This window comes from Pezoporus wallicus, unplaced genomic scaffold (assembly GCF_028554395.1).
Source record: "Pezoporus wallicus isolate ANWC-B61680 ecotype Strahan unplaced genomic scaffold, APGP_CSIRO_Pwel_v1 contig_6978, whole genome shotgun sequence".
NCBI lineage: Eukaryota > Metazoa > Chordata > Aves > Psittaciformes > Psittacidae > Pezoporus > Pezoporus wallicus.
Genome location: NW_026637190.1, coordinates 407,260 through 422,226, shown reverse-complemented (window position 1 = coordinate 422,226; position 14,967 = coordinate 407,260). Strand labels below are relative to the sequence as shown.

The 14,967-nt window shown below is 40.3% G+C and overlaps 1 protein-coding gene across 14 annotated transcripts in view; it reads left to right on the top strand.

Annotated features, from left to right (window-relative positions):
* Positions 1-14,967, top strand: part of CELF2 (CUGBP Elav-like family member 2) — a 563,407-nt gene that overhangs the window by 496,356 nt on the left and 52,084 nt on the right. For all 14 annotated transcript variants that reach the window (XM_057403784.1, XM_057403774.1, XM_057403773.1 and 11 more), the window contains 2 exons: positions 9,059-9,138; positions 14,042-14,200. In XM_057403784.1, the coding sequence (XP_057259767.1) occupies positions 9,059-9,138; positions 14,042-14,200 (239 nt within the window). The remainder of the gene's footprint in view (positions 1-9,058; positions 9,139-14,041; positions 14,201-14,967) is intronic.

The following is a 14,967-nucleotide window of genomic DNA, read 5'->3' as shown; positions in this document are numbered from 1 at the left end:
CAAAACAAATATTTCTGGTTTTTACTTGATTTAATTTCATAAGTAGCACAGGGAAGGGATGATGGAAGACACAGTGGGAAAGGAGCTAAGTAACTGCTGAAATAACAACATCTGGGCATTGTATGTTTTGAGCCCCAAAAAGATTTAACTGACTCCTCAGCATCACCCAGCAAAGAAATGGATCTTTTCTGGGATCCATAGAAATCCCACTGCATACTTGTTTTTATTCAACATACACTGGGCACAGTATGAGCATAGAAAAGCTAACTATGAAATCTAAGAGGGTAACTGAGGTTGGTGGGGTAGTTTTGTTCTGTTGTAAATACCCATCTCATGATAATCAGAAGCTGAGATTTTAAGCCATGTCACCAATGTATGAGGCAGGGCAGTGTTGTCTCCTGCCCAGCAGAGCTGTAGAGTTAATGTGCTGCTCTCTCTTGCTGGAGGCTGAAGATCTCAGTCCAGGTAGGTCACACAGCAGCAGTCATAGCAGAGCTGCCGCTGGGGTTTATTTCGGTCACAATCACAACTGATATTCTATCATGCCCACATGCATCATGCCTTGTTAAACTTGAATTGCTTTCTACACACCCATGTTCACACTTCAAAATGAGTTCAGCTGTGCCAGCCAGGTTTGCAGGCAGATGTTTATCAGCTTCACAAAACCACCACTCCATGAGAGAAGGCAAAGTGTTGGGAAAATGGTTGATATTGCAGTTGAAATGAAAAGTGCTAAGGGAGCTTTGCAGTGGAGGGAGCTTGGCTGGAAAAGCACAGGGTGAAAAGCTGCTTCACAAAACAAGAGGGAGAATTTATGCAGTTAAGTCTTTGTAACCAATTCCAATACTTGATGAGTTTTAATTCGTTTTACAGTTTCCAAGATGTTAATTCCCTTTGCCACAAACAGTATTTGTTTTCCCAGCATCCGCCCGGATGCACTTTCCTCCTAGACACAGAGGGGTGAATGAAAAATAGTCACTGTCTTAGGAAAACATTGTCCTCACCATGCCAGAGCCTTTGGGAACTCTCAGTGCTCACAGCAGTGCGATGGAAATATGGTCCAATAAATTCTATTTGGCATCTCTTTTCAATTGCATAACAAGTGCACATCATGGTATCATGGACAAAAAGAGCTTGAAAAGTATATTCATTAGTATTTATGCCAACTGTTGAGCTTTGTTAGAGGGTTCAGGCAGATAATCTTTATTACAAGCAATTGCAAGGACTAGCTCCAGGTTAGTACACAGCTTGGTAGAACAATTTTGGTTTCTGCTGGTTGTTTTTTTCTTAGTGAAGAGTAAAAAGGTTTCAGTTGACTTTTGGGCCATGTCTACACTACAACAGCAACCTTGCCACTTGTATGGTAGCAGTCTGCTGTCAACTCCTAGGCAAGAGGTAGGGTTGTAGTGTACCACATGGCTTCAGTAGAAAGGAGAAATCCCGTCCTGTGGTGTCAAGGGAAAACGTAACACTTTGTGATGAGTGTGATATAAGTGCTAAGGTAAAGAGAGAAATGGACAGAGATTGAGCTGGTTGTTTCCATCATAGTTTCTAGGCAAGAACTGGCAGAACTTTAACTAAGTCACACCCATTGCTGTCACTACTGATAATAGACTATAAGCATTTCCACTTCAAATTCCTGCTGTCAGCTGTTTGAACCTCATCTGTAAAATGAGACAAAAATAATGATACAAAGCTCCAGTGGTGAAGCAGCGTATTTTAAAGAAACTGAGATGTTTGGGTTTTTTTCCCACTGTTGTTCGTTCCTGCATCTAAGAAATAGTTGTTTGTATCTGTAACTTGTTAGATTCCAGCCAGCTCCAAGAAATAGGCAGCAACCAAAAGGCATTGACTTCCGAAGGCTCAGGGATAGTCCCTGTGAAATTAGTTGGCTGGCAGAGAGTAATTCTGAGCTGTGAAAAGTATTAAAAACTAGAAATACCCTGTTGGCTATAGAGAGAAAGAAAACAGGGACTGAGCAGACATGGAGGCTGGCCTTGGCTTTAGCAGGGTTCATGGGACTATCTGAAGAAGCTTGCCACTGCCTGTACTATATTCATTATTCAAAGAGAAGGATTCAGCCTGCAGGGTTGTTTAATCCAGCACTTTTTCTGAAGAGCTAAGTATGCTTTACAGAAATTCATGATTGTGATATCATGTGCTAAGCTTCATTATCACGAAAAAGCAGAAGTGAACTGCCTCAGATGATTAAGATTTTAAATCACTTATTGTAAAGGGCTTAAGGAAACTTTCAGACCTCCTGACTCCTAGCACTATGTAGGGTCTACAGTGACCACAGATGCCAAGACAGACAGCTGTGCAGTGATAGCTGGAGTGCACAAAAATAGCCAGGAATACCAAGGTTTGATCTGTAGCTGTGCCGCTGATGTGCTGTACTGACCGTAGGTGAGTTGGTCTCTCATCATCTCCCTTTTGTCCCATTCCTTAAAATGAGGACAGAAATGCTCCTCTACCTTTGTAAAATGCTTTTTAAAGCATTTTTAAAGCATTGATCAGTGGATCAATATCTCTGTATCACTCAAGGAATTTTTGCCATCCATAATGATGATAAAAAAATCCTCTTATCCTTATCACAGGAGCACCACACAGCAAATTATTCCGCTGTATTGCTAAGTGGAGATTTATATAACAGATACCAGAAAGAAGTCAACTGGGTTAATAGCATGCACTGAAAAAACCTGCTAATAACATGTAGAGACGGTTGGATATACCATGAATACTGTGGAAAAGCTCAAAATGCGTATTTCTACATCTTCTAGGCTCCTGATTATATGTTTTTTTTTTAACAAAACATCACTAGGTGCATGGGGCAAGTGAACATTTCTGCAGACATTGATTACAAGGATTGTTTTTCTTCCTTTCTTTGCTTTAATAGGAAGACTTCATTTAGAAATGGCATAGAGAGTTATACCATGAGAGCTATACCATGGTCAGCCAATTTAATTTCATTAAAATCCATTCATAACTTTCAGATTCTGTGTTTTTCTTGATTAATTAATAAAAGAAAATGAGTATTTCTATCATAATTAATTGCAGTGAAGGGTAGATGAGGAGGTTTTATGACTGTTTGCTTTTCCTTATGGATACTTATTGCTCCCTTCTGAGCTAAAGTAATGTGAAGTACCAGCCATGGGAACAGCCTGGATTAGGGGCCACCTTCTGACTTGTGTATCAGTAAGTGATGGAAAACAGGGCCAGTGGAAGTGCTGTATCCTTAGTAGCTTTTCAGAAGCACTTCCATGTCTTATTTCTTTTGCTGTAATGTGGTAACATTTTAAGTTTTCCCAGTCATTATGGCACATTTAATTTTCTTCTTCCCCTGCTGAGACTCTTTTGAAGCTGGGAAGGCAAAACACATCCAAGTGACCAGTGTATCTGCTGGCCTTTGGCCAGTAGCTACATCTCAGATTTCCATTACGGCAGCTTTGCAGCAATCCCTCCCCAGGGGGAAGTCTGAAATGAAATCATTTACAAGAGTTTTTATTCCAGCAAGAGGGTCATCGAGGCACTGTTGAGAGAATGTGGTCTTTGGTTCCTGTTTGAGTCTTGGTTTGTATGAATTCCACTTACTGAAGGCTGTGCTTTGCAGCGTGGTTAATTGACTGTCCAATTAGAAATGCTTCGAGGGAACCATGAACTTCAGGAAATTTAAAATCTATAATCTGTCATCTGGTCGATAGTCAAGAGAAGTGAGTAAAGCCGAAGGAGCTGAGGCATGCTTACAGGACGTGCCTCTCATTACCTTTATGGGTCTGATATGCATAAAGAGCTTCACTGTGACTTTTTCAAGATGGTTCTCTCTGGGCTGAGTTGTTGCACTTGGTCTCAGACCTGTCATTGTGTGTCTTAAGCAATACGTAATGACCGCATGTCTGTACAATAAACAATCTGATGTCTTAATTTGGAGCTGAAATGTGTTTTAACCACTGAGACAGATTTTTGTGTGATGTCTTCATTAGAAGGCTGTTTCCCAGGCTGTTCCTTCCTTCAGACTGTGCTATATTAACACAGCACAGAATAGGGAAAGTCTACTTTGCAACCTCAGCTAGAAATATTTTAACACAACTAGAGTTATTTTTATCGCGCTTCAATTTCCATAGCTTTTTATTCGAGCCTTATCTTTTCTTTAAATAGAGGCTTTCATCTCAGAGAATCCCAAATGCTTCTTGCAGGAGTATTTTGGCAGCTTTTCACTATTGTTTCTTAACAGAAATGGAAGAAAAACCTTGTTTACGGTGAACCATTTGCATCACCAGCTGCGCAGCCACCATACGTAGTACTGTGATTGCTCAGATGACTTTGAAAATCAGCCTCCTTTTGAAAATGAGCCTCCTTTTGTGTCGAAAGGGTCACTGTGCATTTATTTTCTTTATAATTGATTACATCTGCCTTTCTTTCATCTCCAGAACTTTAAAGCATTGGTTTTAAACTTCCATTTTTAACTCTAGGCCTGATTCAGACGTGTCTAGGGCTTTTCCATCTCCCTTTGGCTTCACTGAGGGTTTTGGGCTTTAAATATCTCTGGTAGACCATGATAGTTTTATGTGGGAGGTTTCTTGTGTAAGTGTGAAATCAGACCCCTTACCTTGAGTCTTCCATAGCTGAAAATGTTCTACTTCACTTGAGGCTCGCAAGTACTGATGTTGTGTTGGACTGTGCATGAACTGCTGACTGAATGTTTCAAAACAGTCTGTGAAAGCCTGAGCTGAGAAGGATCAAGGAAGTGGGAGCTGAAATGGGGCAATGCTGAGCTTTTAGAGATATTTCAAATAGTTAAGTTGCTTGAGCAGCAAACCCGAGGTTTGGGATGGCCCAGGTTGAGGAGGGAGCTTGACAAATTCATAGTTTCTTCAAAATTCCCTTTCAGTTGAATGGCAGTAAGGACCAGCACCATGAGTTTAGATGTTCTCTCAGCCAAGATGGTGAATGTGACAATGTGCTCCAAAGCATCTTTGGTGACAGGGCTGGGTGCCTGCCTCTGATCGTGCCTGCAGGAAGAAATCACTCCAAGCAGCCTTTCCCCAGTCAATCATTTATCTGGTGCAGGGGATGAGAAGGCAGCCTTGGAGAAACAGCTCAAACTCTTAATCCTCCTTTCTCCCTCCCTTTTTTTCTCTGTTAGTGATCCCTGAAATTTTGAAACCAGAAGTGATAAATAATTGCAAGGTGACTTGCAGGTTGGCTGTATTTGCAACAGGATTTTTATTTTTCTTTTGTGGTTAGCTAGCTGGTGGTACAAAACAAAGCATTTTCAAGGCATTACCTATAGAAATATCCCTCTCTCCACGTTTTCTCTCTCAAATTGCTCCATAGCTCCAGTAAGAAGGGAGTAATGGAAATTTCGGGAGTCAGTATGGTAGAACAGAAATAGTTTGCTTGTAGCTATTGGTCCAGAAGACCTCAGCCCACAGCACTACAGTCAGTGCACTGTTTCATAAGATGAGGTAAGAGGCCATGAAAATCTTCCTTGTTTCCTTGAACCACGAGGCATGAAATGTGATTAGTCTTGTCCTCATATAATTGTGATTTACAGTCTTAAGCTGGCAGTATGTTCCCAGAAGACCACCTGTATTCATGAGATACAGGTGAGTGACAGTAGGCTGAAAAGGGTTTTCCCAAACTCTCAGAAACTGCCTCAGCAAGAGTACAGGATGGTTCAGGCAGAGCTCATCTGGCTTAAACAACTGAAACCCAGTGTCCTTAGACACCAGCTTCTGATTAAATTCCAGGTGCCCAGCAAAACTGTCCTCCTAAAGTGTATATGTACCCTATATAGGAAGATAAAGGTACTGCCATCGACTGGAGCACAGAATACAGGCATCTCAGCAGTACAGCTTTTCTGAATGTCTAAATTATATATGGCAGTTGAGTGATGGAGTTAAGTGGACTGAATCCTATGATACAGGGTTAGCTCCCCTCTGGTGGGGCAGTCTGGTCATGAAGCAAAGGGTCCCGTGATTCACACATAATGAAATATATAGGATCCCATGGTTCACACATAATAAAATGTATGTGCACACATAATAAGTATACAAATTTTGTGTGTGAGTGTCCAGGTTTGGTAGCTGTAAAAATAACCCTTGAGTGCAAATATATGTAACAAGGTGGAAAGATGGTTAAATTAGCTAGAATTTATTTGGGATGCTGATGGTTACAGCTGAAGGTCTAGGTTTTCAGATAATTTAGAAATAAGGTTGTCTGCTGATTTTTCACCGTGGTTATTGAGTCAAATAGAGTATTTACTGTGCAAACGGCCACTGTCCATCGGTGGGAAATGGCCTGCCGACTGGATGTAACAAGGGGATCTAACCTTGTAGCCTCTGGCTGGCAAAGCTTAATTAAAATGCAGTCTCCTCTTCTCTGTGGAATGCTGTTTTCCAAATGCTCATATTCAAGCTGCATAACCTCATTCATCAGGCATTCCCCTTGCCTGGAGAACAACTTTCTGTCAAATGGGTAGTTCGCTAAATGGCACTTTACAGAGATCTGCGATGAAGGTCTTTGCCTCCACAACAAAGACAGCGGGATCCATGCAAATGGCTTTGGGCTGGGGAATGAGAAGGGAGGTTTTGCAGTAGTTTTGGGCACTGAAAGGCCCCAGCAACTGGGCTTTGTGGTTAAAAAGAGAAAAAGCTTAAGGGAGGGGAGAGACAGTCTGCTTTATCTTGAGGGGAGTGCAGCTTTATTTCTCTGCTGATACACATTCCTTTTGAGACCTGCTAATTGCAGCATCTCTCAGTAAGTTACTTACAGCAGTACTGCTGGGTAGAAATTGTGATAAATGCATAAACTGTGTCTTATTGATTTTTGTTGACATTTTACATGCTTCTTATGCATTCAAAACCTCCGTTCAGTAATTGTCACTATGGTACACACTCCTGGATAATGAGAGCGAAAGAAGTGAACGAAGCCGTTTCTTGACCATTATAAACAGTATTATTCAGGGCTCTGTATGGGGTTTCTTGCCTGCCCTCCAGTATATCTCTGTTTGTGCTCATCCCCCATTGAATTTGCAAGACGAGCAATGAAAACCCTTGGTGTTATTTCCTCTGTTAATGATAATAACAGAAATGTTACAAAGAGAGATTACTTCGAGACTGATGGTAAATTTGGGCCTCTTTAATTTTAGTGCACAGCAGCAATATGGAATCTAGCAGAGGTACTGTAGTTTATTTACCCTTATACTGCACATCTTGTCAAGTTTGCTGTACAGAAAGCTGTTTTGTTACATCATTTGCTTTGACAGAAATTTGTTGCTGAATAAGAATAATATAGCAACATGGCGTTGCTGAACACTAGTAAGCCTTCACCAGCTGTTACATTACCTAAGAAATACATAGAGTTACAACCGTGGAGTTGGTATAAAAGAATTCTGACATCTGATTTTATGATGCTCACCTGTCAGAGGTACATAAGCAGCTTAGGTTCTTTTGTATCAAGGGCCTCTACATTAAAGAGAAAAAAAAAATACAATACTGCATGATGCAAAAATGCATTGACTTTATTTTCATGACTAGATGTAGTGCTTTTGGGTAATGATCAGGCATTGCTTTCTCTTACTGTTGTTTGATTAAGATGTGAATACAGTCTTGACTTGATAATCTCACCAGATACACACGGAGAAAAAAAAAAAGAAAAGGTATTTTATGCCTCAAATTGATTTGCATAAACCAAACAATCTGTTGCTTGTTGGATTGCAAAATGGTTTATTTTGCCCATTGGCCACAGGGGCAACAATATTGTATTTTTGATGCCAGAATGTAGCTTTCATGCATTAGCTCTAAAATGACAATATGCTTTAGCCTCTCAGTGCTTAGATTTGCTTCATTTAGAAATCTTTTAAGTAGTAATAATAATAATGTTTTGAGGAAATTGAGTGGAACACTAAATTATTCTCTGAAACCTAAGTTCAAACTGTGCAAGGCTAAGGGAGCTGAAAATCAATGCACTTTTAAAGTCATTAGAGATCACAAGTGAAATAAGTCTGTGTTGCTTTAGCTAAGCTTTTAGTGTGCCGTGGTATTATTACAAAATCAGCCTGAATCTGCATTAATTTCACAGTCTTTTTCTTTAAGATGCCCAGGGGTGCATGAAGAATAAAATGTAAATCTCAGAAGGCAATGTTTTTATTAGTCGAAAGGGCAGTGAGTCATGCACTGAAAAAGCTGACCTGTACCATGCCCAGTGCAGGTATGACTGACAATAGTAAAAGGCTGGAAAAATAGCCTATGCTTTAGCCTACTGCCTTTTCATTATGATTTAAAAGGCTGAGGAGGGAAAAAAAAAGCTAATTTTCAGTTTATTTGTGCATGTAGCTTCAGAATTGTTCAAGCTGGGGCTGGCTTTCATAGATCAAAGAATTAAACTTGTACCTAGAACTCGGAGAAACAAAAATCATAAAGATTTTTATTTTCAATCTGTTATTTTCTTAAATGTTGAGATTTCACCTACATTACTGATTTTTGTCTGAGTCTTTTCACACTTAGTTGCAGGCTGCACAGTGGAGTTTTTCTCATCCTTATTTGTATGGTTGTTCTTGGTGCATCACGGAAATATGTGGCATTATGGACTCCTTTATTAAATTCCCAGTTCAGCTGTCAGTGATGCCAGTCCTTTATGCACTATCCACAATTTACCTGCACAAAAGCCATAGCACGCAATTGTTAATGTGTGGTCTGAATAGACTAAACTATGCAATCCAAAGGCTACATAAAAGCCTTCTTTATTTCAAACCCTGTGGCTAAAGAATAAAAACAAGAAAATAAAATGAAAAAAAAAAAAAAAAAGGGAACAAAATAAGGAAAAAAAACCTTTCCTCTCACCCATCCCCACCTGATTTTTTTTCTTTCATCTATGGTCAGATTAGCAAGTCAGCACTGTCAATAAATAAACTAGAGAAGTTGTTTATTTTTATGTACTACTGAGAACAGTGTCGTCTTGTGGCCGTTCTCGTAGACTGTGTTGGTTTAACAAGCGTCCAACCCTTTTGTCTTGTTGTTTTTTGTCTTTCCTGCTCCCTGTCCCCTTGTTCCCACAGGCTGTGCGTTTGTCACATTTTCTACAAGGGCAATGGCACAGAATGCAATCAAAGCCATGCACCAGTCTCAGACCATGGAGGTACAGTACTGTATCATTTGCCCTTTCTTTGTTTTCTTTGTGCAAATGATTGCGAATGGTAAAGCCATGCTCTCCTGGATCAGATCAGACACATGACAATCACAGATTTAAACTTTTTACCAACTCACTCTACCTGTCTTTGGAAAGCTTATTTTTTCATAATGACCTGAAAGCGCACAATAACGTTGCTGTGTGGTATCCAAACACAGCTCTTGAGTCTGTTTTCAGTGGCATTCAGCAGAGAATAAAAACGCTGTGAATACCGCTCCTCAGCCATACTCAGAGAATATCTGATAAGTAAATTATCTTTAATTTTAACACACACACACGCCCCTGAAGAAAAATCTTAAGTTCCTTTTCGATAGATTTTTAAGTGTGGTGGTTTGCACTGCTCTGACAAAAAGCTCAAGAGGTTTAACCTGGCCACGCTGAGTTACTAGTGCATGCGTTTTTCTGCAAATAGAATCTCTTTTTAAGTTAATATAATTTCTCCTCCTTCATGTAGCCAATAAAAATGCTAATGATGACAGAGCATATCAAAGTGTGGCACTTCCTGCAGAGCACGGCTGTGGCCGGCTCCTCACAAGCAGCACTCTTTATTTCCTTCCAAACTGCCTCTACGGCCTCGTATTTTATCACGACGAGCAACAGGAAACTTTAAACCTGTTCACTTAATGTGACTCTAGCTGCAGGCGAACAGTACGTTCATTGGAGTGGTTATCGAATGCCACGGCTTGTCTGGCAATCTCAAAACTTTTTTCAGTCTGTGATTTTTGTCATGGTCTCTCAGAATTTTGCACAAAAAACCCGCACAAGTATGAAGTCTTTACTTACTCTGGATCTTGTAGCTTATCATTGGAGAGTGCATGTTATACTGTATTATGTATACTGTATCTTCGTGTAGTGATGATTTTTCTCAGAGGTGGCATTGATGTTATGTGCACTTGTTTCTTTTTTTTTTCTTTCTTTTCTTTGATTTTCCACCAGGACCTTTCCATTTTATTTTATCTTTTATTTTTCTCAGTGATTTTTCTTTGCAATGCTCTAGTCTCCCAAAGCATGCTGGGTGCTAAACAATCATTATTGCGTCATGTCGTTGAGCTGCTTTGTGTAATGAGCCAAGGGGGGACACCAAGGGTGGGAGGGTGGATAGAGGAGAACAAGAAGAAGTTAAAAATCAATCCAGTGCATGAAAATGTCACTAACTGTTTCCTGTATACTACAAGTAATGATATCGGCATTGCAAAGCTATTGTCTTTCCAAACATCACGTTTGAATTTGGTTGAGCTTCTTTTATAATTGATGTGTTTTCTTTTCAGTGCAATGCATTTTTAGACGCTGAGTATACAGTTTTAGACGAGAATGTGCCAATGAGATGAGAATAATTGAAATGATCTTTACTAGAAAGCTGCTGTTACACAGTCTATGCAGTCTGACAGTATATTGTGAAAAAACTGCCACTTTGAGTCTCTGAAATAATACTCGTAGTAATTTGTCTGCCATGCACTGCTCCATTAATTCAGACCTATATGTTTTGCTGGGTTTGATTCCAAGTAAAAAGGAAATGTTTATTGATAATACTGTGTTTTACCTATATTTTCCATGTGTTTTAATGTATTTTTCTGCCTAGCAAAAATGAATTTTGCACATCTCTACTTCAGAAGATGGTAAAATTAAAGAGATATTACCTCCCAGACAAATCCTCTCATTCTTCTGTCGTATACAGTACTCCAAAAGAGGCTACATTTTGATGTTATACTCCTGTTGACATTAGTTCTATAAAATAGCTACTCTTAGATCAAAATACTTCTCAACACCCTTAGAGACATCAGCAGTGAGATCTCCAAATTGGCCAGGTGATTCCAAATAGTTTGCACTGTGAACATTGGGGTCTTTGTGTCAGTTGAGCATGGGCTTGGAGTCCCTTCGTGGAGACAAGCAGTTCACCCTCCAGCTCCATGGGTGAGGGACTCAACAGAGTCTGTACCTCCTGTCTTGATGACACAGAGGAAAATATGAAGGCAGCGCCAGCTGTTGGAAGGAAAACAGCTCTTAATGGCATGGAGATACCAAGCCATTAAATGAGGAAGGGAGATGCACCTTGTGTATGGGCTGGGAGCTTCCTCTCAAGATAGAAAATAGAACAGCATAAAACCAAAGTCACCCTTTAAGGGGAAAAAAAAAAGAAATTGCTCACTTTTGCCAATACTCTCCTAGTAAAAAGTTAATTCGGGTTATCTAGTGTTAAATCTCAACTCTCCACCTGAACCAGTGGTCCTTGACACTTTTGTTTCATGGGTTTTTTGCAAACAAAAGTGGGCTGGGGACAACATGTAGTACACAATCACATTTCAACCCAATTACTGCAGAGGTTTTTTTGTCTGATTTCATTATTTTCAGTTCTTTGGCACACATCATTGACCAAGATGAATTTTCAAAGAAAGAACAATGGGGATGTTAAATACAGATGAACATGTCTCACAGAATAATGAATTCTCTTATTACTCTTTCCACCTGACTTTCTGACCTGGTTAAATCAACTGATTTTAAAAACATAATTGCTGCTCTACAGTTTTTGCTCCTCTGTTTCATTTCTGTGGAGGTTTTCTTGTTTGTCTGAGGCATTCAAATGCAGCACCAGTAGAAGACACTAATTTGTTATCACGGAGTAAATTTGATGCAACAATAACAATCCTTTTCTTATAGAGGGCCACTTGCTACACATAATTTCAGTCTTCAGAATGTTTGCTTTCTTGAAAATGATGAAGTGATGAAATATGGAACAGGCAGCGAAAAAATGAGTTATAGATTCATAAATTGCAGAGATATTGTTTTTATACAATTTACTGACATTTAAGCATTCATAAATAAGGTGTCAGCTGTAGTGTTGAGTGCGGAGCTGCTGAATCAAGAACTAGAATAGCCATATAATCGTTCTTCCTTTGAAATTAATTTCTCTTTCTTTGGAAGTACACTTGGTTCTCCTGCACACCCAGGTAGAAGTCAGGAAGTTCTGGCTGGTATTAGCTCAATGCTCCCAAACCTCATATTGAATAGGAACAGCTTGAACTTTTTACTGGCAAAACCAGAACTTCTTTCACATCCTTTACCACCTCCATCCTTTTTCTTCCTTTTTTTAAGGGGTCTCTTTGTTTTAATATTAGCATAAAAATCACTAGGGAGAGGTAATTGTGTAACAGGCCACCTCCTTCATAATCTTTATTTGATTGCTGGAGTGGCACATATCTCCTTTCTTCCTCACTGAAACATGGAAAGACATTTTTACAATAAATTGCATGGGAAGGGTGTTGGAGGTGGAATAATGAATCACAAGTAGTGATTTTTCTAAGACAATTCTAAAGGAACAGCATTGATGGGAGATCTTTATACGAGAGATATTATTATTGTGGTTTATTTCATCTGTTGATGGTGAATATTCTTGTCATTTGTCCTGGTGTGACGTTCCTCAGAGAAAAGGTACACAGCTGCTTTTTCTAAGAAATAGAGGGCAGGACCTTTCCTGAAGATGTTCACAGTGTTGTGAGAGCAGCCATGGGAAGAGATTAAGTATAACCCTGCTCCACATCCCATGCTACACACTTTGGCTAAACCACTGCTGTGTTTTTTGGGCTTGAGTCACCTTTCACTCCTGCCATTGTGTTCAGATTGAAGTTAGACAAGACATTAGTATAACAAAGCATTGTGGGTGGAGGGAAGTTATTCATTGGATCCTGTGAAGTTGGAAAAGAGTATGAAATGGATTGACAGTTTCTGTGACTCACAAAATGCTTGAATTAATTTGAAGAACTGAATCATTGCAGTATATAGTTTGCTCCCTTGATGTGAAAAAAATGAACACTTGAAAGGTTAAAATATGGAAAAAAATTTAAAAGGAAAAAAAAATAGAATGAAAGCAAGAGACATCTTTTATACTCATGTCTCGTTCTCTCAGTGACTTTGCCCAGGAATACGCAATTTGAAGTCCAAGGGAAATATCCAGCTTTCCTCAAAAGCCCTTCTGGTCCATGACCTCCTGCTTCTTCTCAAGGGTCCCTCAGACATGGGTGAGGAGTAGGCTGCAGACCAGATCTCTGGTTCTTTCTTACAGCTTCCCTGTTTCCTAAGATGTCTTACAGCCCTCCCATATCATGTAACAAGAGGCTCATAGAAGTGATAGAAGAAATGGTGTCAATCAGGAATGGGCTGCTGTCACCAGTACTAGTCATTTTTGGTCTGCATCCTGCCCTTTGTTCACATCTCAAGGGTGCTTGATGCAAAGCGTGCCTGGGAGCAGACCGCAGGTGGGTGAATTGTCCTAGCAGCATCACCCTTTGTGCTTGCTTCGGACTGGGGGTCCTTGATACGAAAAGGACCGGCGATCTGCTGATGATGGGTGCTGGAGTAAATCTGTTGCTCACAGTCTGTTTACATGAGGTACGCAAGCCAGCTGCACCGAGCGTGGCCGCGCAGCCAGACCATGGTGGCAGGGCGGTGTTGGCTGTGTGGTCCCTGGCAGCAGGGAGGTTGGACGCCTCTCCTTTTGGCGATGCCTTGAAAACAGACTGCAGATAAAGCATCACGTCCATCTCATCAGCTGTGAAGCTTAATTAAAGAGGACTGGTACACTTTGCTGTCTCTGGCAGCAATTTTGATAGCTGGAAGGGAAAGAGAGCCTGAGGAAAGGTGCTTTGTAAAAAGAACTGGGGAATCAATAATTTCTCCATAGCTTTTTTGTCTAAGAAGCTGAAAATCTTAGTCCTTGAGGTACGCGAATCGCAAAGAGAGGGTGAGCGATCAGGTCATGCCATTGCCAGTGGCCCTACGGGACACGGCTGAGCACACGATGCGAGGGTGACTTGGTGTGATTTAACGCGTCTGTCTTTCCCCATCTGTTTAACCACAGGGCTGCTCTTCGCCAATCGTGGTGAAGTTTGCTGACACCCAAAAGGACAAGGAGCAGCGGCGTTTGCAGCAGCAGTTGGCACAGCAGATGCAACAGCTCAATACTGCCACTTGGGGAAACCTCACAGGTCTTGGAGGACTCACACCACAGTATCTAGCTGTAAGTTCATTTCAGACGCAGTGGCTGTATTATACTGTATTTATTTTAGAACCACAGTAAATCAGCTATAAACTATATATAAACTCCCTGCAATAAATTGCTAAGTCCTCCAGGATATGTAGAAAGTCTTCTATATAAAAAAAAAAAACTCTGTATGTTTATCATATGGTCTAAAAATAAATACCAAGGAATAGAAATCGAATAAACCTTTCAAGATGTGTCAGTGCTTTCCAAGACAAGCATTTAAAGTGGACTCGTGGTGCAAAATGAAGTTTTATTCCATTAGTTTTATTGTTCTTTTGAAGGTTAGAGTCGGGTTTTTATAGCTGGAATAAAATTTAAGTTCTTCCTTAGGGGAGGACACATAGGCAGCTGAACACTGTAAAGGCCATATCTGTATGGTGCAGCCTGGAAACTAGAATATTGTGGCTGAATCCCCTAATTTTCCACATTTTCGTTTGGAAATGGTCCTGTCAGTGCTGAACACGCATGGTTCACACTACCTCCTACAGAAAGTGAAGATGGCAGGGGAAAGACAGTTGTTTTCTCGTAGATTTAAAATAGCATTTCCTTTGGTCCATTTGTTAGATGAGAAAGAGGTGCTAGATGCTGCTCCTGTTGGAGAAATATGAAGTACACAGCACGTTTCTTAGCCTGGATGGCCAAAAGAGATTCCTTGCGCTTGAGAGGGGGCCTCTGCCTTTTATGACTCTGTTTTGGATAATTTGGAATTTCCTGATGGTTCCAAGTTAGGCAGATAGATGTGT